The sequence below is a fragment of the Papaver somniferum genome, unplaced genomic scaffold, assembly GCF_003573695.1.
Source record: "Papaver somniferum cultivar HN1 unplaced genomic scaffold, ASM357369v1 unplaced-scaffold_21, whole genome shotgun sequence".
NCBI classification, from domain to species: Eukaryota; Viridiplantae; Streptophyta; class Magnoliopsida; order Ranunculales; family Papaveraceae; genus Papaver; species Papaver somniferum.
The window spans coordinates 7988209-8011094 of NW_020631041.1; the positions used below are offsets into that span (position 1 = coordinate 7988209).

The window sequence follows — 22886 nt, forward strand, 5'->3', positions numbered from 1 at the left end:
TAACAACTTGAATCGTGTGCCCCACCAAATCACTTGAAAAAAAGAAAACTAAAAATAGAAAGTGAAAAGGACTCGACAAGATATGGCGAAACTATCATGTTATTTCTAACACCTGAGCTCTGTGCTTTTATGAATAGACTCTATAGATGTTTCCATCTAGTCAGATTGGTTCCTCAACTCCTAAAACAAAAATGTTTCCATCCACTTAGATTGGTTAGTGCTATCCTAAATACGCATAAATTTCTAGGCTCTGGAGTTTATTTATTGCAACTAAAAAGTTTCTCCCATACCCCCAAACTTAAATCTAACATTGTCCTCAATGTTCTAAAGATAAAATTAAAACATGAACAAGGAGAAACGGTTACTATTTGAAGTAAAAGAGAAGGAAGGATATTACCGTGTTGCGTGAGATTGGGTTACCTCCCAAGAAGTGCTAAGTTTAAAGTCTTCAGCCAGACTTAGGAAAGGATTAGTCAACTCGAACCATAAAGTAACAGTCGAAATAACTGTGGGTCTTCAAAACTAAATAGAGCTGACCAAAGGAAACTAATAACCCAAGAAAGTGAACAGTACATGCCCTTATCTAGTTTCCTGATGAGATACCTATGTCCCATTGTGGTTCAGGTTCAGGTTCTATGAAAGGATCTTGATAATATTTTCTGGCTGCGTTTCTTCATAGATGGGATCCGAATCACTAGGTCTTAGAGTCTGAAAAACTCAAATACGAACTTAGAACGAAGTAATAACCTAAATAATTGCGGATCCTCTAAGTCAATCAGATATGACTTACATAGTTGACCACAGTGAGAGTAGTGGTCATTCTTAGGAAAATGTGTCGATTCCATTAACCTAAAGTTTAGGCTTAGTCTCAGAACTTAATAAGTGACACATTTGAAATCTATACGTTCCCACAATTGGAAGAAAACTATTTGGTGGGAAAACAATCAATCTTGGTATTATTGCATGGGTTAACCACATCAACCAGAGGATGGGTTTCTAACATTTGAGACTCTTGTTGGATATCATTAGGTTCTGGAAAACGATTATGAAGATAATCTTGTAAGATGGTTGAGGCATTGATGTCAAGTCCCAAGTGAGGGACCTTACTAAGAGTTAAAGCACATGGAGAATGATACTCACCCCCAAACTTAGAGTTTTCGGCGTCTCTAGATAGACTAGTCATAACCTCCCTAATTTCTAGGTCGGCAATTGATTTTTCTAAGTCAGGTTCATCCTCGCTAATCTCTACGAGTTCATCTAAGACTATTGTTTCTAAATCGTTTGACTCGATCTCAAGATAAACTGGTTCCTCTAAACCATCATCGGTTTCGTAAACAGGACATACTACATCGTCTGAAACGGGGGTATCTCTAGTCAAATCCTCGTCCTTTTGAATAGGTGAATAATTTTTAAAATTATTAGGATCTGAATCAGAAATAATATAATCATTATAAGGCTCAACTGGGGTAACAAATTCCTGATCACTATTCCCACATATTTCAGATTCTTCATCATCACTATCCTCATCATCATGATACAATTTTTGAAATTCAAGAATTCTCAATCTTTGTTCCAAACTACATGGTCTATGTTTATAATATTTCTCATAGATCGTTAGAGGTGATTCCTCAATAAAAGTTGGAGTATCCATATATCGCTGCCCACGCATATATTCACCAAGAGTCATTTCCGAAGACGTCTCTTGATAACGAGAATTTCTAGACATATATTCTCGCAACGTCATCGCAGGTGGCGTCTCCTCAAAAGGATTCATCACCGAAGAAATATAAACTACAGAGGGATTCTATACAATCACAAACAAGGCCGACTCGACTCCACCAAAGCAAACCTAAAGATTTCTAGCAAACAAAAAGCATGATGGCTCCACTTAGATTGTTTCTATACCAGCTTCTATCTTTCGAAAGGGAATTCGTTGCAATTTGAGCAAACCCCTCTGGAATCAATCCGAGTCAAAGTAAGTTGAATTGAGGCGAGGGAAGCTCAGTTGAGCTTTGATACCCAAGGCCTCACCGCTATCACAAGGCGGCGCAGTCACGCATTCAACTCACAGAAACCATCATGAACTTTGGAGTGTGCTTAAAGAGCAACCAATATTTTTCGAACGAGTTTCCTATTAAGCTCGTTACCCTATCGGTCTCGTTCTATTCCAAATTTTAAGCTTGGGTTCGCGTTAGGTTTCGTTTTCCTAAGGCGGGCAAGAAGGGAACGGTGATGAAATCCGAACCCTTATCTTGTTTAGGCCAGGCCTTGCCCTTTACTAGGAAAATAAAGACAGTCTGGTTCGTCCTCAAACAATTATCACCTTAAGGCAGACAGTAACCCGCTTGCAGGAGATTCGCGGGTGTTTCGATTGGACTTACCTCCCGTACCAGACGGGCGATGAACCGTTGTCGTCGACTCGGGCCACGACTCCTATGCCGTGTGCGAACCCGAGGGGCCGAGACGATATAGTAATCGTCGTCCTTCCCTGCACACAGTTTATAATATATATATATATATATATATATTTTTTAATAATAATACCCTTCCGTAGGGTTAAAAAAAAATAATAATAAAGTCCAAGAGTCCAGTCCAAAGTCCAAATAAATAAATAAAGAAAAAATTACAGTTTTCCTCACACACTCTAAAAAAAAAAATTAAAAATTAAATCCTAAAATTGTCCTTTTTTTCTTCTCTTTTCGCTTTTCGCTTTAAGATTTTTTCTCTCCAAGTCCTTAGTTTTCACTTTGAACCTGCAAAATAAAGACAAAAAGAAACGTAAAAAGGAACAAACAATTCTAAAAAAATAATAAACCTAAAAAAAAAAATCAATCTATATACAAGTCCGCGTCGGCGGCGCCATTTAGGATAGCACTAACCAATCTAAGTGGATGGAAACATTTTTGTTTTAGGAGTTGAGGAACCAATCTGACTAGATGGAAACATCTACAGAGTCTATTCATAAAAGCACAGAGCTCAGGTGTTAGAAATAACATGATAGTTTCGCCATATCTTGTCGAGTCCTTTTCACTTTCTATTTTTAGTTTTCTTTTGTTTCAAGTGATTTGGTGGGGCACACGATTCAAGTTGTTACCTTTCCTAGGGTGAAATAGAGTGACTGAGTTACCTTTTCAAAAAAAAAAAAAAGACCGGACCAGTTAGACCAATCGGAATAAGTATTAACACTTGGATAGCAATATGCGTGTGTTCTCCCTGTTTCCGTCGCCTAAGCAAGCGTGGAATGCAGGACCCGTGGGAACTATCGTGTAATCTGCTGACAAGAAGCATGTGCTTGGATCCAAAAGATCTATTCATGCTGTTAAGTTAAAAAAAAAAAAATGGTTATTGTTTTGTGTAGTCAACTGCTGGTTCCCTTGTATTTGCCAGTTTGTTGATCTAGATTTAAGTTATTGACCACTGGTTCCCTTGTATATGCCAGTGTGTTAATATTAGTCAGACCGGTATCTCAGTCATTTAGGTTAGGTTCATCTTGGCAGAGGCCTTCAGACAGATATGGGAAACACCGTTCACTTTTCAACCATCTACATTTTTCTTTTTCCATCTTCTTAATCTTTTCATGTAATTAGTCTGACTCCGAGTATGATGTCCATCGTGAAACTATCTTAGTAGAGCTCTGTCACTTATATGAATTTTAGTATGCTTGAGTGCAAACTCGTGTACAGCAATTGGAATTTCGCATCAGGGTTCTTCCTCTTAGAGTCAATAATTGTATGCCAACCAAGGAGGTTCTTTAGTGCTTTCCAAGGTTCTGCGTAGATAGCTAGGGACTGGAGTATTGGTTTTTGTGGGTACACCTCTGATAAACCCACCCGAGATTAACTCGGTCACTTTTCAAGAATAAATTTTTCTCGAGGACTAGCAAATAATAAGTTTGGGGGTGTTGATAGACGCATTTATGTGTCTAATATGTCTCTATTGTATGTATTGTTAGTGCTCAATTTTGTATTTATTGTGTTCTTTTATGTCTTTGTAGGAATTTTTAGAGAAATAAGCTCTTGCGGCGATATTGGCTCAAAAAGTGGTGTTTTACACCCGAGGATAGAGTACTAAAGGCACCCTCGAAATGCACCGGAAACGTCCCAGAAATGTACCGGAGGATCCCAAAAAAAATACCATTTCCACCCCAAATTTACTATTTCCACCCAAATTACTATTCGCACCCCAGCACTCTGGATAAGGGGCACCTTCTTCTCAAATTCAAATAAACTTTTTGGCGGGAAAATTGGTTCATCAACTGGCAGAATTTCAATCGACAAAATGAAGGTGTTGTGGTGCGATTCAATGGCTCAAACTTGGTAGGAAGATGTGATATAGGTTAAGGAACACGTTTTGGGCTTTTGGTTCGATCAAATTTGGCCATAATTAGCTGGACAATTCACGGAAGCAAAACAGGGAAACACGGGTTGGACACGGGATTGGAGAAGATTTGAGCGTGTTCTTCTCATGCATGAGGGCTCTAGCAATGTTGTGGGTCTTGTTTAAACACTTCTAGAGTGACCAGGATGGAAATCTATGCGTACCAGAGCAAGAATGGAAAGAAAATATTCCCAAGAATATTTTTCTTTACTGCCGAGTTAAAGAGAATTATATGGAGTAATTGAGGGAGATTCAACGAGCTGTAGGTGTATAAATATGTTCCCTGGGAGTACTAGAGAGGCTGTCGAGAGTTTGGGGGCTTGAGGAGAGCTGAGGAGCAAGAAATCAAGATGAACAGCAAGCTTCCTGCTGCTGTTTGCTGCTGCTGATGAAGAACACCAAGAACATGAAGAACGGACTCGCAAGGACAGTCGTTTATGAATAGTGTATAAGACGCACATCCGTGGGTCGCAATACAGTTTAAACAGCAGCAGCACTTGTCATTTGTCGTTCATTCTGTGACGCTTTTTGTGCGTCGCAGATTACAGTTTACACCATTTTCTCTTCTTCTCATCATTTGTAAACCATTTTTGAGTCATAATAAATTATTTTGAGAGGTTTTCCAACATGATGAGCTAAACCCAACACTGGGACGACGGAGGAGGTCGTGTTTCATCCATGTGGTAATTTAAATTAATTCTTTATTTACTTTTTGCACCAATTTTAATTGAAATAAGATTTTAAATTAATTAATTGTGATTTCATTTGATGGAGTATGCTTAGTCCTAGGGATTTTTGATATGCCATGCTTAAGAAATACAAGTAATATTTTATAAAATCTATCTTGGCAATAAACTAGAGTTAATATTTGTTTTGTTTTGAACCATAATCGCCTAGAATTAAATTCTGAACCACTTGAAAATGAAAAATGGCCGAATCTTTAGTCCCAGTAACTCTCGCCCATTGTGACAAATATTGTGTATATATTTTTATTTTTAAATCTTTACAAGTCCGAGCAACGAACTTTTACTACCACTTTCAAAACTATAACACAGGGATAAAACAAACTCAGGGTACTTTTAAGTATATGATGACTTGCATTATACCATTCCAATGACGTTGCGTTGGCGCTTAGCTATATTCAGCTAACAAGTTCACCGAGGATATAACATTTGGTCGAGTACATTATGTTAAGTACAAAAATGCGTCTATTGCATTTATATAGGGGAATTTCATATCCCAACACATCTTCGTCATCTTTTTTTATACGAAATGGTCATTTACTTATTATGTACTTAAACTAATCATGAGAGTGCTATCAGAATGCATGTCTTTGTTAAATTTCCTGACAACTTCAGTCATATGCAAACTGGTGGAATAATATACCACAAGCTCAGTATTCGGTCGAGCTTTCCCCAGATTTTGCATCTCAAATTCGGATTTCAAATAGCTCTTAAGGTCTCTTATTACATCAAGAGTACCCATCATGTATGTACCAGCGACATAGATAGCTACAATTCCAAATCAAGAACTTTCTTGTGAATACGCAAGGAAAAATAACTTACTTGTCTATCCCCTCCAAATCAAATAGTCACTTAGACGGGTATATCACATACGCCTGATTGCTTTAATCTATAAGTGAGCGTTCTATCTAACTGTAAACGTACTATGTGGTTTAGAGTCATTTGATTTGGGAAACAAAAGTGTATCAACTACTTTTGTAAATATATTCTATCTCTTGATTCTTTAAGAGATATGTAATAACCACATACATATGCTGCATTTCAAGTCCTTATGAAATTACCAAGCTAATTAAGTAGCGGAACTCTATAACATTCATTACAAGAGAACAATTCCAGGGCTTTGTGAGAAATCTCGCGTCACAAGGCAAGTATTTGTACTCTAAGACTACTTTATTCTCATTATTCTTTATGAAAAATTAATTATGTATGTCCAATAGGCTTTACACTTGGTTGGTTAGCACTACCACACCAAATACCCATATATTTGCCAAGGAACTAAGATTTACCTGGATTGATTAGGCCAAATATGCTATTTATTTTATTTATCAAAATAAAGCATGGTTCGATCTCATTGTGCTATACTTTTGGAGCAACTATTTATGGATTATATCATCATTGTGCACACATGATCCTTCCATTGACTCATGCGTATTCTCATAATCCGTCAAGATTTCATTGTTCTCTAGAATCATTTAAAATTCCAGAGCCTCCTCCAGTATTGATTCATGGACATAGTCAGAGACAATCAAATGAGATGATTTCATTAATGATACAAATTAGGTTGTGTCTTACTAATTGGGCACCCCTTAGTAACTGAGGTGCCCCTTAACCAACATTGCGAGTCCGAATAACACGTGTCCTCCAGGTGCAAATAACATTTTTTTCACGTTGATTCTCCACAAGAGCTTATTCTTCCAAAAACAACTAAAACAAGTTTATTAGAGAAATAATGAGTCCTAGCTAATGTATTTATGGGTTAAAATGTGTCGCACTTTCGTGCTCATCGCTTACTCATCTACTTTCTTTCTAGGTGAGCATTGATCGAACCTGGTGGTGTCTCTATCTTCCTTTATGGATCCACGGCCTCAACTACACTTCCACCAAGTGTAGTTGCAACACCTTAGTCTATGGTGTACCCCATACCGAGGATTTCTAACCTTGCAGGAATATTTGCAGCTGGTATGTGTAATCTTGTCACTTTAGCGATATTCGTGTTCTGAAAATTGATTATTCTTTCTCACTTCACATTTACATTTATGGAGTACAAGAATCAATATGATACACAGTGTGAAAACAACACGACAATTCGTGTCGTTACCTTAGAAAATACTTTTTTGTATCTCCCACTAACGACGGGAAGACTGTCTCATTAAAGTGATAACCTGCAAATCTAGCAGTATGAGATCTCTTGCCAAAAGTTTTAAAATGCGGATAATTTTTTGAGAGTAAATATCCAACAAAATTACTTAATCATTTTCGTGACCCATCATAATACGATGTGGACTCATAATGTCACATATATAGTGCAACCAAAAATGCGTAATAACATGAATGTCAGGCTTAAATCCAGTTACCAACTGGTATGCAGAAAGGGATGACTAATATTGGGTCCTAAAACGAATTAAATAAAGATGCGTGTAATACTGCATATCCCCAAAGAAATAAAAGTTAGGTTGGTACGCATAATTATTTCCTTTAACACCATTTGTAACCTTTGACGGTAGCCTCTGCGAGACCGTTGGGTATAAGATGTTCTATATTGATCTTATTAAACATGAAATATTCATCAAGTCCTTTTGATGTAAATTCTCTAGCGTTAACAAGGTTGGTGAGCCTTTTCACTTTGCTTTGTGTAATATGTGCTAGGAATTCTACAAAAATTGAACGTATCGTTTGGTATGAACAATAACTGATTTAATGCGTCGAATTATCCATCGGAGCCATAAATTACTTGAATGGTCTGCATTCTGCATGGATATATGTTCACTAACAACACTTTATTTCTTTGGAGAATGAGTTATTTAGCATTTGCATCTAAGTAAAACATGATGGTCTCAATCATGTTTCACTAAAGAGAGACTTTGTAAGATGAGTGGCGTGCTTTCTTACTCTAAAGCATAATGGGGAGAGGCATTGCAAATCTAGTAACTTTAGAAATCACTGATTATGATAGATGTCGTAACTTCACATTATATTAGTTCATTTTCTTATACACTCAAATGAAGTGATGCTCGTGTTAGTACTTTCAAAACTGAACATCGTGTCACAACCAATGTGCCTTATGGTTATGTCAAAGTCTTTATGAATCAATCCCAATCATTTCATTGTTGGGATTAATAAGGATTCAGTAATTCAAGTTCCAGTGATCTACAATTCACTAGATTGACACATTAATTTTCTAAGAATATGCTTCCCTCCATATTCATTAGAAATAATTAATAGATCCAATCAAATCCATTCCCACTGTAAGGACAAACATATGATCTAGTTCAATTAAATAGTCAATTGGCCAGGCAAAGTTCTTGTTGCCATTAAAGTTGATGTGAAAATTGGTTGCTACTATGATACACACATTACATTTTATATATCAACACCTATGACCAGGTGCATTTCCAACTCTTTCATTTATACATCTTAGCTTCATCCCATATTCAGCTGATACTGGTACTTTGGTGTCATTACTATTGGGGAAAAATACATTTTCGTCTCATGATATATATGTCCCTTTTCACATGTTTTGTATGAGTCATTACTTCTAACCCTTATCACTTCGGAGTTCTTTCCATTTTCAATTTTGCTACATTTATCTTAATTTGAGAAATTTCTTTATCTCAATAGGCCAAGAAAATTTCAAGGGTGTTTTAAGGGAGTTTGTAAGGCTGGCTTTGAATTTCTGTTTAATTGCAACTTTCATTTCACTGTTCGAGTCTCCAAAGTCTTAAAGAGTCAACAGAGAAAAATTACCCCAAAATACTGTATTTTTTACATTATCTTAAAATTTTGATTATTTCCTTGTTTGTGCATTTTATAATATTTCTATCAAAATGGGTTGCTAGTTGCTAGTAAGTGTCAACAATGAAATCCCACAATTGGTTTTTGTTTACAGCTGCTGCACATTCTGACTTTGATTATTTATAGATTTGTTTTTTGCACAAGTTGTTTTAAACTAATCTAATAATCCTTTTTGCAAACTGTTTATAATGTCATACGAATAATTGTACTCCAAACACTAATCTCCAATTTTTTTTAGTAAACCATTCAATTTCTTCAACGATTTCCGGTGGTTGTTTCATTATGAGCTTTCAGGTTTGATTCCCTCCCTTATAATACAATTGTCTTGATTTGCATCTTTGATGATTTTAGATGGTGTAGAAATTTTTTGGCATTTCTTGACGACTTATTTGCTTAACAATCTTCGTGCAAGAACTTATTGAGTTCCAATGTTGAATTTCTTGTATGCTTCATGGTGTTACATGTATGATATGTCAATATGAGTTAGACTTTACTATGGTCGGCTGTTGTTGAAGTAAATCAACTAATATGAGTTAGACTTCAACCAGTATCTTAATTTGCTTACAAACATGTCTTTTTGTTTTTCGACAATCTTTGCCATCTTTGCTTGTTCTTGAAATTTCATCATCGCCGTATGGCCAATAAGATGTGTCAGGATACTTGGTATTGTCTCATCCGTTGGAATATCGATTCTAGCAGTTGCACGAATTTGACGTTGTTTCAAGTATTTCGACGGATACATATATGTTTTTTTTTTAAACGATGTTTTATATGTTGTTGAATCCTCTATGTTGCATTTTGTTTTCTAGGAGTCTAAATTTGTGCAAAAGAAGAGTGCGAAATTAGACAAGAGTAGTAGTTTCGACTATTCAGGACCTGTGCACTTGACCGCGGTGGATTGGTAAGATTTTTGTTCAGACATCTATTGAATCATTACATTTGTGCGAAGTTGAATGTGATTGGTTTGTGTGATTGTTTTAAGAGTGAAATTGGGTCGACTAGCGTTTCTTTAGTTCAATCTCTGATTCCGGTTGTAGACTAGTGTCTTAGTCCAGAAGGGTGCAATGTGTGCTACTACTAACTGGATTTTTTTTTTTGGTAATTTGAAGGCAAAATGCACATCACCGAAGATCTATAGCTGCTAGCTTAGTTTCTGCTGCCTATATAATGGAGCATGACCGTCAAGAAAATCGGCAAGGGTATGAAGCTCTTGCACCACAATGGTGGGAATTCTTCAATTTTCAACTATTGTATCCACTCATCGATACTAATGATTCCTCAATCTTTGGTGCTGTATATGAATTCAATCCAAAGGCTTTTAACTACTATCAGGCGGGAATTATTCCAAAATATGTAATTGCATTTAGGGGAACCACTATCAAAAAGCAATCTGTCTCACAAGATCTGTGGTTAGACCTGAATATTATCAAACACGGACTTCATCAATCAACTCGCTTTGGAATTGCAATGCAAGCTGTTCAAAGGATGGTATCCGTAGCTGGAGCTAGTAATGTCTGGTTGGCTGGACATTCTTTGGGCTCTTCCATTGCAATGCTTGTAGGGAAAAACATGGCGAAAATGGGTAACTATCTGGATACATATCTCTTTAACACACCTTTCATTGCGGCTCCGACAGAAAAGATTCATCATGAGAAAGTGAAGCACGGGGTTCGTTTTGCAAGCAGCCTTGTCAAAGCAGGACTCACAGTTGCCATGAAGGGTAGCAAAGAAAATAGAAATCCAGATGATCTGTTTACTGCGTTAGCTGCTTGGGTACCAAAATTGTTTGTGAATCCAGCTGATCTTATATGCTCGGAGTACATTGGGTATTTCGAACACCGTGACAGGATGGAATACTTGGGAGTTTCCGGAATTGAGAGGTTGGCGACACAAACATCAGTGACAGGATTACTAAAGAGTGCAATTGGAAGAGAATCGGAAGTAATACATGTTGTTCCCTCAGCTCATATGACTATTAATCGAAGTCCATCTCTGACTTTCATGGAAGCTCATGGGCTTCAGCAATGGCTTAGAGATGATTTGCATTTGCAGTCTAAGGCTTACCAATACAGACTATGATTGACAAATTTTAACAACATTCTTGGTTGTGAAGTTAAGTTCAATATTTGTATTTTTTGGCAAGCTAACCCACTCTGGAGAATTTACTAACCAAAAAAGAAAGTTTGATTATATGTAGCATGCTGTTATAAACGAAATAAAAAAAAATCATTCTGGATTGATATCCAATTGTCTTGTGAGCACCCAAAATTTCTTTCATGTGCATGTCCCAGCTGCAAACCAGCTGCTAAAGTTCAAGTTGAGTCCAAAGGTTTTATCATTATTATACAGTTCTTGAATGTGTCACTTTTGTACTAGTGGGTGGGTTCACTTGGATATAAGGATATCCGCTAGTATCCTTGGTAGTCTAGATAGATCAGTTCATGCGAAATCCGCATACCTAGTTCTTCATTATTTAAAAGGATGAATACTATAAAGAGGTCCTCATTGGTACCGACATTGTCTGAGGAGGAGATAATGGCAAACTGTGTTCTTACATGATCATGTCTAGTGCTCTTCATGGTACTTAATCCTTGGTTGCATCTATGGATATGGAATGCTTCCAGAGCATTTCCTTATCATAACAAGTAATTCATACCGACATTATTTGTGGAGGAGTACCTATGAAAACATCCGTATAGCAAATTACTACAGGACATGTCAGTCAAGGAGTAACTTATTTGTATGAGTTTGTGATATTTCTGTCAATGGTTCACGACTCAATTGTTATTCACAGATCGCCCTCAGAAAAACTCCCAAAATTATAAACACTAATGGGAAGTGACGATGAATCCTTACGGAAATGGTGGGTATGGTACGAAAGAAATAGGACTCACCAGAAAAGCATTTCAACTGAATAGTTTGTGAGTGTGAATTTTTGTTTAACTACAAACTTTCATTTACTGTTTGATACTATCAAATCTTTTAGAGTCATACAAAGAAAATTTACTCCAAAATCAATTTACTTATCTTGGACATTATCTTTTTTCTTAAATTTTGATTATTTCCTTGTTTATGCATTTTATAATGTTTCAATTATGAACCCTCAAATGGGTTTCTGTTTAGTGAAATTTACAGCTGCTGCACATTCTGACTTCGATTATTTATGTATTTGTTTTTTTGCACAAGTTATAGTTTAAAACTAATCTAATGATCTCACTTGCAAATTGTTTATAATGCCTATAATAATGTCACGATAAGCATAATTGTACTCCAAAGACAATTCTCCATTTTTAGTAAACCATTTAATTTCTTCAACAATTTCCGGTTGTTCGGAATGAGCTTTCAGGTTTGGTTCCCTCCCTTATAAACACATTTCTTTGACAGTTTTATATCATTCGAAAAAAAGTTTTAGATTATATAGAGAATTTCGGCGTTTTCTGGTGACTTAATTTCTTGTCTTAACTAGTTTTTCACCCGTGCGCACGGGTCAGTTCCTCGTTTATGAAATATAAGATCCATGTTAGGAGATTTTTTCTTTTAGATCTTCCTTCAAGGCTACTATAGATATTGCAACTCACAATTTAGACTAATCATACAATAAGACGAAAATATTTTTGTGTCAAATTGAGATTAAAGACAGAATGTACAACAGGTAAAATGATATGTCGCCAAAGCTAGAACCCAAAATTCTTAAGACGTTAACAAATTTTTCATAAAGACTTATGCAAAATTGGAATTAGAGTAATACTCATACATGAAGCCAAGTTGGAGAGCTTAAAGCAACTGTGAGTGGAGGAACCAAAACACAAACCTAAGATAGATTTGGTTTTTATTCCCATGGATGTATTATTATGCTGATGTCGACATCACCTTGAGTTGGTATAACTAAATTGGGTTAGGATATATGTACCTAAGCGCATATGCCTATGAGGGCAACAAAAAAAGATGAATACTAATTAAGTTCAGCTGGTTTATTAAGCTTCCTATTAATAAATTTGCAAGACTATAATGGAAATTTGCGAAGTAAATCTATAATATCTGACTCTCGTTCCCACATCAGACTCTATGAAGAGCTCCAGCAAACTTCTTGTAATATTCTGCGCATCTAACTCACAACAAACTTGTTATAAAGCTAGCTTTTATGCCCATCTCATAGCCTACAGCAAGCCATCTGCTTCAACATGCTCCGCATCTAAGTATCCATCAGATAAATACATCGCCTTTGCTCAAATTCGTCGTCCCAGTTGTGTGATATCTTTTTCATGGTGTTGCCACAATAAGAGGTATATTATATTTGTATCGGGTTATTATTTTTTTAAGCTGCTCAATGATAATGATATTATATTTACATAGCCATAAATTAACACTACTCACATAACCAAAATTGATACGTGACCATTAATACTGAAATACAGATTACACCCTTTGGCTCTCCAATAGTACCCATTTATGGTTCCATTTGATACTCGATATATTCCCGGTCAGTAAATAAATATTTTCTAATTGCATCAAAAAAATGATAAGATAAAAAAAAGGATAAGATTAAAAAAAATGATAAGATAAACGACCACGGTCAATGTGGATGACATGGTAGTATGGTACGAATATTCGAGATTGTTAAATTGACCTATCTTCTACCAAGTGAGCACTTGCATGTGAATGTTTTAATAGGGTTTAGCTCTACAATAACATATAATCGATTAGGTTAAATAAAATAGATTTGGATGTAATCGGGAATCCTTTTTGCGCATTTCATTTTTCTTTCGGCTTAATATACTAAGAGTGTTACATTTCTGGCGTTAAGTTTTTTTTGTCAAGATCATAAGTCCAGATAGAACTATTAATGTGATAAACTTCTGAAGAAGATTTCTATCCAAGCTATCAAAATGAAAAACTATATCGATTCTGTTAGTATGTTAAAATTTCGTATTTATTTAATTCTAAATGTGATTTGCTAAACTCTATTATGTTTTTGTAAAAACTAAAATGTACTTTTACTTTTTTATTTAGATCTTTTTTGTTTTTCAATTCTAGAAATAATGTACAAAGTGTGTAATCCATTCCGCTTTAGTTATGTGCTCTAAAGTTCAAGAAACTGATAATGAAAAGGAACCATCGCCTTTTCAACTCATGTTATGCATATTTTTGCACAGTAAAATTGATATCATAAATAGCATGTATAGAATTAAGTATAATTCAAATTCAAAGTATAAATCAAAATATAAAAATAGTTGTCTATAATGTAAAATAGCAAAAAACCCTAAAATAAGCATTTGATTGGTCAATCTTAGCGAAGGTAAGCCTTCTGCAAAGCCTCCAATTTGCGACCTCTCATCCTTTTTTAAGCAATTTACACGATCTTTTTCCTTCAATGGTTTTGTTTTCGCTAATGACTCTGTCTTTTTCCTTCAATAGTTTTTTGCACATGGTTGTTACAAACTACAAATTAACCGATCAACAACTTATAATCAAATATATTGTTTTTTTGATGAGAAATTATAATTTTCACAGCTCTAAAGACTGGAAGAATATAAAAGATACCACACTGAGATTAAATTCCTAAACCCAGAAACCAGGACTGTTTCTCTTTCCTTTAGGCTTTCTCAAACATTCGTCCGTTGGAGCGGACTAATTAAACATGTTTACAATGCCTTGATATTGTGAAGCAAAGAAAAAAAAGGTATTATAACGATACCTTGCAGAGGCACTTAAGCATATAAAGAATGGCATTGAAGGTAGATAAAGACTAAGATGCAAGAGCTAACAAAATCACAATTGATTAATTGACAACATTGAATAATTGAATTTGATTTATAGAATAAGAAAAAAAAACATAGCAACCGAGAATCACGATTTCTTAGTCTTTATTCCTTCAAAGTCAAACCTATTACTATATATATAAGTTCAAAATACAAACTTTCAAGATTTCTGGCATTATATCATACTTACGAATAAGAAAAAAATTCAGAAGAAATCCTTACCAATTTTTCTCCGATTTGTTCTCGTAGGGAAGGCTCGTACATCGGTTGTGTGAACTTCTTGGGATATGAGCGAAATGAAATGAAATAAACCAAGAATTAAGAGTTCCGTCTTATATAACAGGTTTCAAAAGCAGTAGAGCGCATCACCTATGACCTAAAATCATTTTTCAGGCGTGCTTGTTAATTCCATGGCATTGAAGACTGAAATTTAAAACGTTGATCTGATTATTTAGCCTTGAAACATCGTCAGTTGCCCATACAAAGTGGTTGGTTTTGTTCGTAAAGTCTGCAAATGCTGTTGTAAGTCTAATATATTATTGAGAGGTTATTTATGTTTCTAAGACGTGCATCAAAAATTCTGAAAACATAGAATTAATTCAATTAAAAAAGGATCAAACCCTAAGTACCGAAAATACATCACACCACCTCTTTGAGCATTTGGAATCATCTCCAGCTAAACAAAAATTTTATTGGTCATCTTGTTCAACCCGTCTCCAGCTAAGAAAGTACACGGCCTGTCGATTCAACAAATACAAAAATACTGACAATAACAAAAATGGATAGTCTTCCTCATGTTCTTCCACATGAAGAAACACCCTTGCCATAGATAATTTTTGCTACCTTGATTTTGAGGAACAAAAAGAGAAAATACATAGAATAATCACGTTAACTACTCCATGAGCACGATCAATAATAAAATTGAATCAATAACACTTGATTCCCAATTTATCAACATGTGAAGCAGCGACAACGTAAATGAATAAACAACAATAAGAGTTACAAAACCCGTTGTGATGCATCAATAAGACATGCAAAACAAAAACAATCATGGTGTTTGGTACCGCAAAAATATGTCTGCAATAGTTGATGAGTTTTATAGCTTGTTGTTGCTTGGCGTATGCCCGATTGCATGATCGAGAAAAAAAAATTTACAACAAATATCTGCAACTGCAAAGATCCTTGTTGTTTCTTGGCGGATGCCCCGGTTGCATGATCGAGCAAAAAAGTTTACAACGAATACCTTCAACTGCAAAGAAAAAAGCCAAAATAGATTATTAATCGGTCAAAAAGATCCTAAGAACGATAACTTTTGGATGCTTTATATAGAGAAACAACAGACTCACGAATTCCATAAAATAAAGTCTTTTTTTTTGGAAATAATATTAAACCATAATATCGAGATTTTCTATATATCTGGAAGGGTATTTTACTTGTTGCAACATTTTTGCACAAAAATAAATAATGTCGAGTATCTTTTTACACGGTGTGGGAATAAAAATATAAAATTTTTATGGAATGAATTATACAAAAAAAAAACAATAATGAAAAATACATATAAACTTTACATTTTTGTTTAGCACCATTTATTTATTTATGCTATATTTCCTCCGTAAAAGTATTTACGAAGCATATCCTGCACGTTTAGGAATAGTTATTTTTTATTTTATTTACTTGGAATGAATAATTTTTTGGAAACAATAATATTAACAACCTATTTTGATGTTCCTCGAGATTTTGCTTTTTTTTTTTTGGTTGTTAGTATTGATGTTAAATTTTTGCTTGATGTTTTTCTTTTCTTTTATTGATTTTGTATTTTAACTGTTTGGCAGGATTTTTAGTTTTTCCGGCTGAAGAAATATACTCTGATGATCGGATGTCCATCCACAACTGCAGGTACTTTTGTTTTAAATTCTATCAATTTTATTATTTTTTTTGTCATCCTGATGGTGATTGTTATGTTAAACTTATTTTTTCTTATAGAATTAGTTTGATTATTAGCCTTGGAATTGTAATTAGAATAAGTTAAATTTCAAAGAAATGTAATGGGACATTGGACTTTTTGTCAAACTTTTATGATTATATTAATCTTATATGATGAAATCATGATGAATAATGGTTCAATCATGATTTGTTTGAATTTTTATTTGTTTATTTAATTTTAGGATTTTTAAAAGATTTTTTTTCTTTTGGTAATTTTATAAGATAGTAAGATCTAGTGTTTTTAGGTAATATATTTTTATTGAATATGATTGGCCGAAAAATATATTGTGTTGAAAAAAGATTCTGCTCAAATTCTATTGGCTGAAAATTTTAATGGTGGGGCCAGAATCAACCAGAAGCTCTGATTAACCACAACGCTCGAAAAAACTCTAATTTTATATAGACAATTTGCTTCTAGTTATTCATGGTGTAACCTGTAGGATATATATCATATATGGTCAAGTGTTTTTGAGGTAAATCAACTGTCTTGAGTGTAGCTTATTGAAATCATGTTGTTTAACAAGTTTCTTAATTTGCTTATTCTTCAAATTTCGGCACGACAAAGTTTTGCAATAGATTTGATTTTGCTTATATGAATTCAATCCCAAGGCTTTTAACTACTATCAGACGGGAGTTATTCCAAAATATGTAATTGCATTTAGGGGAACCACTATCAAGAAACATTATGTCTCACAGGATCTGTGGTTAGACCTCAATATTATTAAACATGTACTTCATCAATCATCTCGCTTTGGAATCGCAATGCAAGCTGTTCAAAGGATGGCATCTGTAGCTGGAGCTAGCAATGTCTGGTTAGCAGGACATTTTTTAGGCTCTTCTATCGCAATGCTTGTAGGGAAAAACATGGCAAAGATGGGTAACTATCTGGATACATATCTCTTTAATTCACCTTTCATTGCGGCTCCAACAGAAAAGATTCAACAAGAGAAAGTGAAGCATGGGGTTCGATTTGCAAGCAGCCTTGTCAAAGTAGGAATCACAGTTGCCATGAAGGGTACCAAAGAAAATAGAAACCCTGATAATCTGTTTACTGCGTTAGCTGCTTGGGTACCAAAACTATTTGTGAATCCAGCTGATCTTATTTGTGTTAGAGAAAATGAGTCTATACAATCGTTTGTTTTTGGTCTTGGAACTTATGATCTATTGGTTACTAAGGACACTAGCTCATTTTTACTATTTGTGAATGAACCTTTAGTCCCACATAGGGAAAACTAAAGATGATACCTCTCCATAAGTATTGAATTTTTTGATATTAGAATTTCCCTTGGGTCATTTGCACTGTTGTGCGAGGGAGAGGGATTAGGCAATGGGCTAGTTGGTCCAAATCCAAACACACATTTCACACACGCGCGGTGCATCGCAACGAAACACGCCGCCTCCGTCCGGGCGGGCCGGGCTCGGGTTCGGGTGTGGTCAACCAAGACTTATCTTTTTGGAAAAACTTCTTTTTAATTATTACCTAAAGGATTTTAAGAGAAAATGATTTTCCCCTTAGAATTACTTCACTCATACCTAGAATTACTTCACACATTTCACACACGCGCGGTGCATCGCAACGAAACACGCCGCCTCCGTCCTGGCGGGCCGGGCTCGGGTTCGGGTGTGGTCAACCAAGACTTATCTTTTTGGAAAAACTTCTTTTTAATTATTACCTAAAGGATTTTAAAAGAAAATAATTTTCCCCTTAGAATTACTTCACTCATACCTAGTTGACTTGAAATTGGTTCAACCTAGAGGTGGTAAGAAATGGTTTGTTACCTTTATACCCTTTAAAAGGGTAAGAACTGTACCCTTAAGGAGATGATGAATGCCATGTTATTTAGTTCAGGATTACCTTCGAACTTGTGGGGGAAGCTGTCCTCTCAGCCTGGTATATCCTGAATAGAATACCTTTTAAAGGATCAGATAAGACTCCATATGAATTGTGGAAAGGTAGAAACCTTCTTTAGCATACTTCAAAGTGTGGGGGTATTTAGATAAGGTTCAGATCCCTAAACCTAAAGCAACCAAGATAGGACCTAAAACTGTTGACTGTGTCTTCATAGGGTATCCTGAGCATACACCTGCATACAGATTTATGGTTGTGAGTTCTGATATTTCTGAAATTGGTGTGAATACAATTATGGAGTCTAGGGATGTTGTGTTTTTTGAAAATGTTTTTCCTTTAAAAATATGACTCTCGTAAGAGAGGTGTTGATCCCCTAGATATCCCTTCAACCAGTCAAACTTTACCTTTAGAGGAACATGAAGTAGAATTTGATCCTAGGAGAAGTAAAAGGGCTAGAACCAAAACCTCCTTTGGACCTGACTTCATAACACTAGCGGAGTCTGATCCTCAGACTTATAGAGAAGCCATGACTTCTTCTGAAGCTCCGTGGTGGAAAGAGTCTTCTATTAGTGAAATGGAGTCCATCAAAGAAAATGATACATGGGAGATAGTAGATTTACCTCCAGGTTGTAAGGCCATAGGATGCAAAAGGATCTTCAGAAGGAAATGTAACATAGATGAAACTATTCAAAAATACAAGGCTAGGTTAGTAGTCAAAGTCTACAAACAAAAGGAAGGTATAGATTTCTTTGATACTTACTCACCCGTTACGAGAATTACTTCCATTAGGATGTTAATTGCTATAGTTGCGGTTCATAACCTAGAAATACATCAAATGGATGTAAAAACAGCTTTTCTACATGGTGAATTAGATGAAGAAATTTACATGGAACAACCTGAAGGAAGGTTGTGAAAACAAAGTTTGTAAACTGAAAAAATCTTTGTATGGATTGAAACAAGCACCTAAACAATGGCATGAAAAATTTGATCATGTAATGTTTTCTAGTGGTTTTAGAATCAATGAATCTGACAAGTGTGTTCATACTAAACTTGTGAATGATGCCTGTGTGATTGTATGCTTGTATGTTGATGATATGCTTATACTAGGTACAAACATGGATGTAATTAATTCCACTAAGAGCATGCTGAATGAGAACTTTGACATGAAAGACTTAGGCCCTGCAGATGTAATCTTAGGGATGAAAATAAGAATAAATTCTAACGGCTATAGTCTTAATCAATCTCATTATGTTGAATATGTGCTTAGAAAATTCAATCACTTTGATTGTAAACCTGCTTATACTTTGTATGATCCTTGTTGTAAACTCAAAAGAATAGAGGTAATGGAGTATCACAACTTGAATACTCACGAGTTATAGGAAGTCTGATGTATTTGATGAACTGTACTAGGCCAGACATTGCTTATGCTGTGAGTAGGTTAAGTAGGTACACTTGTAATCCAGGGCAGGAACATTGGGATGCACTTTTTAGAGTGTTGAGGTATTTGAAATACACTTTGACCTTTTGTTTGAATTATGAAAGGTATCCTGCCGTCCTTGAGGGATTTTGTAATACAAACTGGATATCAGACTCAGAGGAGTCAAAGTCTACGAGTGGATATGTTTTCACTCTAGCAGGTGGGGCTGTTTCTTGGAAGAGTTCCAAACAGACCTGCATAGCTCGATCTACTATGGAATCTGAGTTTATTGCGTTAGATAAAGCAGGAGAGAAAGCCGCTTGGATAAGATGGTTTTTAGAAGACATTCCTCTCTGGCATCGGCCTATGCCAGTTATATCTATACATTGTGATAATCAAGCTGCCATAGCTAAAGCTAAAAACAGCTACTATAATGGGAAGTCTATACATATAAAGAGAAGACACGATACCCTAAAACAACTAATCTCAAAAGGCGTTATTTCCATTGATTGGGTTAAGTCCAAGGAGAATATCGCGGACCCTTTGACGAAAAGTTTGTCCAAGGAGATAGTTAGTAATGCATCTAAGGGGATGGGGCTTAGGCTCATTAATTAAACTTGCCATGAAGGATACTCAACCTTGCTGACTGGAGATCCCAAGATCAAGGTTTCGAATGAGAAACTAATTTTTGGCGGGTCAAGGTAAACACTATCAGAGAATTTAATTCTCTGCCCCTTCCCTATGGTGTAGACATGATAGTGTGACTGCATGTGAGGATGACTTTCTATTAAGTCTTAATGAGTTCTATAGTTTCAATTCAAGATTGAAGTGGGGTGTAGCAGTAAACACTCTTGATGGAACTCACCTATCTGAATGTGGAAGTGGGTCGGTTTCTATGAGAAGAGAGCTTATTCTCTAAAGCATTCGGAGAAACGGGATTTGTCCAGGGCCAAAAAGGACACAACGACACGAACTCGACATCACCTAGAGAAATATCACGCGTGGTTATTATCGCGGATTACACCAAATGATGGTAGTTCAAGACATCACGTTCACTGTCCATCAAGTAGTCCCGACAATTTCTCACTAAGCAAAGGTTCAAAACCTCATGGACGCCTCTTGCCTAAGTGATATTTCTCGCTTTCCGTTTTCTGATTTTTTATCGGTATTTCATTCATGTGGGGGATTGTTAGAGAAAATGAGTCTATACAATAGTTTGTTTTTGGTCTTGGTGGGATTGGAACATAGGATCTATTGGTCACTAAGGACACTAGCTCATTTTCACTATTTGTGAATGAACCTTTAGTCCCACATAGGGAAAACTAAAGATGATACCTCTCCATAAGTATTGAATTTTTTGATATTAGAGTGGCCCTTGGGTCATTAGCACTTTTGTGCGAGGGAGAGGACTTAGGCAATGGGCTAGTTGGTGCAAACACACATTTCACACACGCGCGGTGCTTCGCACCGAAACACGCACGCCGCCGCCGTCCGTCCGGGCGGGACGGGCTCGGGTTCGGGTGTGGGTGTGGGTGTGGGTCAACCAAGACTTATCTTTTTGGCAAAACTTCTTTTTAATTATTACCTAAAGGATTTTAAGAGAAAATAATTTTCTCTTAATTGTGGGGGGGGGGGGGGCGTCTGACCCGGCGAATGTCGACATTATGTTTATTTCCGTTTTTTATGTCGACATTATGTGCATGACTGTTTTATTGCTGTTAGAAAAAATCTTGAATTTAATTCGAATTTATTTTGTTTTTAATTCAAAATTTATTCTCTCTTTAATTCACCTTTATTGCACAATCAATTCGACCTCTCTCTTCTCCCCTATATAAAACGATCACATTTTTCATTTCAACTTGTGTCCAGAAGAGCTACTATCCTCTTCTTTTCGTCTCTCTCCCTCTGTGTGGTCGCTTATTTTCATTCTGTGCAATAGCTGTTGGGTTCGTAAGAGTGGGCAAGTACTGTAGTGCTAAAAGTGCTTGCAACGGGCAGTTTTATCCTGGATACGACTTGACCACGAGGTATAGGTATCACTCATTCTTGAGGCGTACCGGTCAACTATCGTGTTAAGGACAGCGTGTTGAACATGTGGCTCTGTCCTCTGTGTGCTATCCATTTGAGTGTTTATTTACCTTCCAGAAATTTTACTTTTAACATCTTCCTTTGAGTGATTTATTGTTACAGTTGCAACAATTTGCTCAGAGTATATTGGGTATTTCGAACACCGTGACAGGATGGAATATTTAGTAGTTTCTGGAATTGAGAGGTTGGCTACGCAAACATCAGTGACAGGATTACTAAAGAGTGCAATTGGAATGACAGGATTACTAAAGAGCTAATCTTTGGAAGATTTGTTTCCAACCACATGCGGCTATTAGCCATGTCCCTCGGAGATGACACCTTTATTTACAAATCATAATTCCAAATCACAAAGTAAAATATGAGTTTTGAAGATAACATCTATATATACAAACTTCGTTTGAATCAGCGTTTCAAGAAACTCATGGTTACCCCACAAAAATTAATTTAGTTAACAACAATTTTCTGCTCGTCAGAATTTTTCAGAAACGTTTTTCTGTTTTATAAAATATCAAAAAAATACTTTTACAACTCCAACAATTCTGAAATTTTATGCGGGTAACTATCAGGATGTCTATTACGTTGTGTCAAAAGGGTTCATCGAAATTCCTTATAGATTAAAAGATAAAAATGAAACTCTACAGCTGACTAGAAATTCGTTTTTGTTTTTCACTCCACAATTAACATCCATGATTCACAAACCAATCAATCGTTTTCGATTATTACAAATACTAATGTCTTAAGATTGTTGGGTGCAACAATCAAAAATAAAGAAAAATTAAATAAGCAAAAGTTATTGATACTTAGGTCCTTTATAATGGAAGTGATTGCTTTGACGAAACGAACAAGCTCCCCGTATCTCCGCAACAGCAACAAGGCAA

The 22886-nt window shown here is 35.7% G+C and overlaps 2 protein-coding genes across 2 annotated transcripts; both read left to right on the plus strand.

Moving 5' to 3' along the window:
- The first annotated feature begins 9141 nt into the window (after positions 1–9141).
- On the plus strand, positions 9142–11072 carry LOC113339768 (GDSL esterase/lipase At4g10955-like). The gene is made up of 3 exons (XM_026584991.1): positions 9142–9206; positions 9722–9813; positions 10022–11072. Exons 1-3 carry the CDS (start codon positions 9195–9197, stop codon positions 10989–10991), a joined length of 1074 nt encoding a protein of 357 aa, XP_026440776.1. The 5' UTR covers positions 9142–9194; the 3' UTR covers positions 10992–11072.
- A 5063-nt stretch (positions 11073–16135) lies between these two features.
- LOC113339536 (GDSL esterase/lipase At4g10955-like) lies at positions 16136–22265 on the plus strand. The gene is made up of 5 exons (XM_026584788.1): positions 16136–16157; positions 16504–16567; positions 16655–16682; positions 17282–17759; positions 22111–22265. The coding sequence occupies exons 1-5, from the start codon at positions 16136–16138 to the stop codon at positions 22263–22265; spliced, it is 747 nt and encodes a 248-aa protein (XP_026440573.1).
- The last annotated feature ends 621 nt before the right edge of the window (positions 22266–22886 follow it).

Excerpts from the sequence above, each read along its gene's own strand:
- LOC113339768 (XM_026584991.1), top strand. Across the intron at positions 9,814-10,021 it reads CACTTGACCGCGGTGGATTG|GCAAAATGCACATCACCGAA; the intron begins GTAAGATTTTTG and ends GGTAATTTGAAG.
- LOC113339536 (XM_026584788.1), top strand. The coding sequence starts at position 16,136 with ATGTCGAGTATCTTTTTACACG. Across the intron at positions 16,158-16,503 it reads GTCGAGTATCTTTTTACACG|GATTTTTAGTTTTTCCGGCT; the intron begins GTGTGGGAATAA and ends ACTGTTTGGCAG. Across the intron at positions 16,568-16,654 it reads ATGTCCATCCACAACTGCAG|AATTAGTTTGATTATTAGCC; the intron begins GTACTTTTGTTT and ends TTTTTCTTATAG.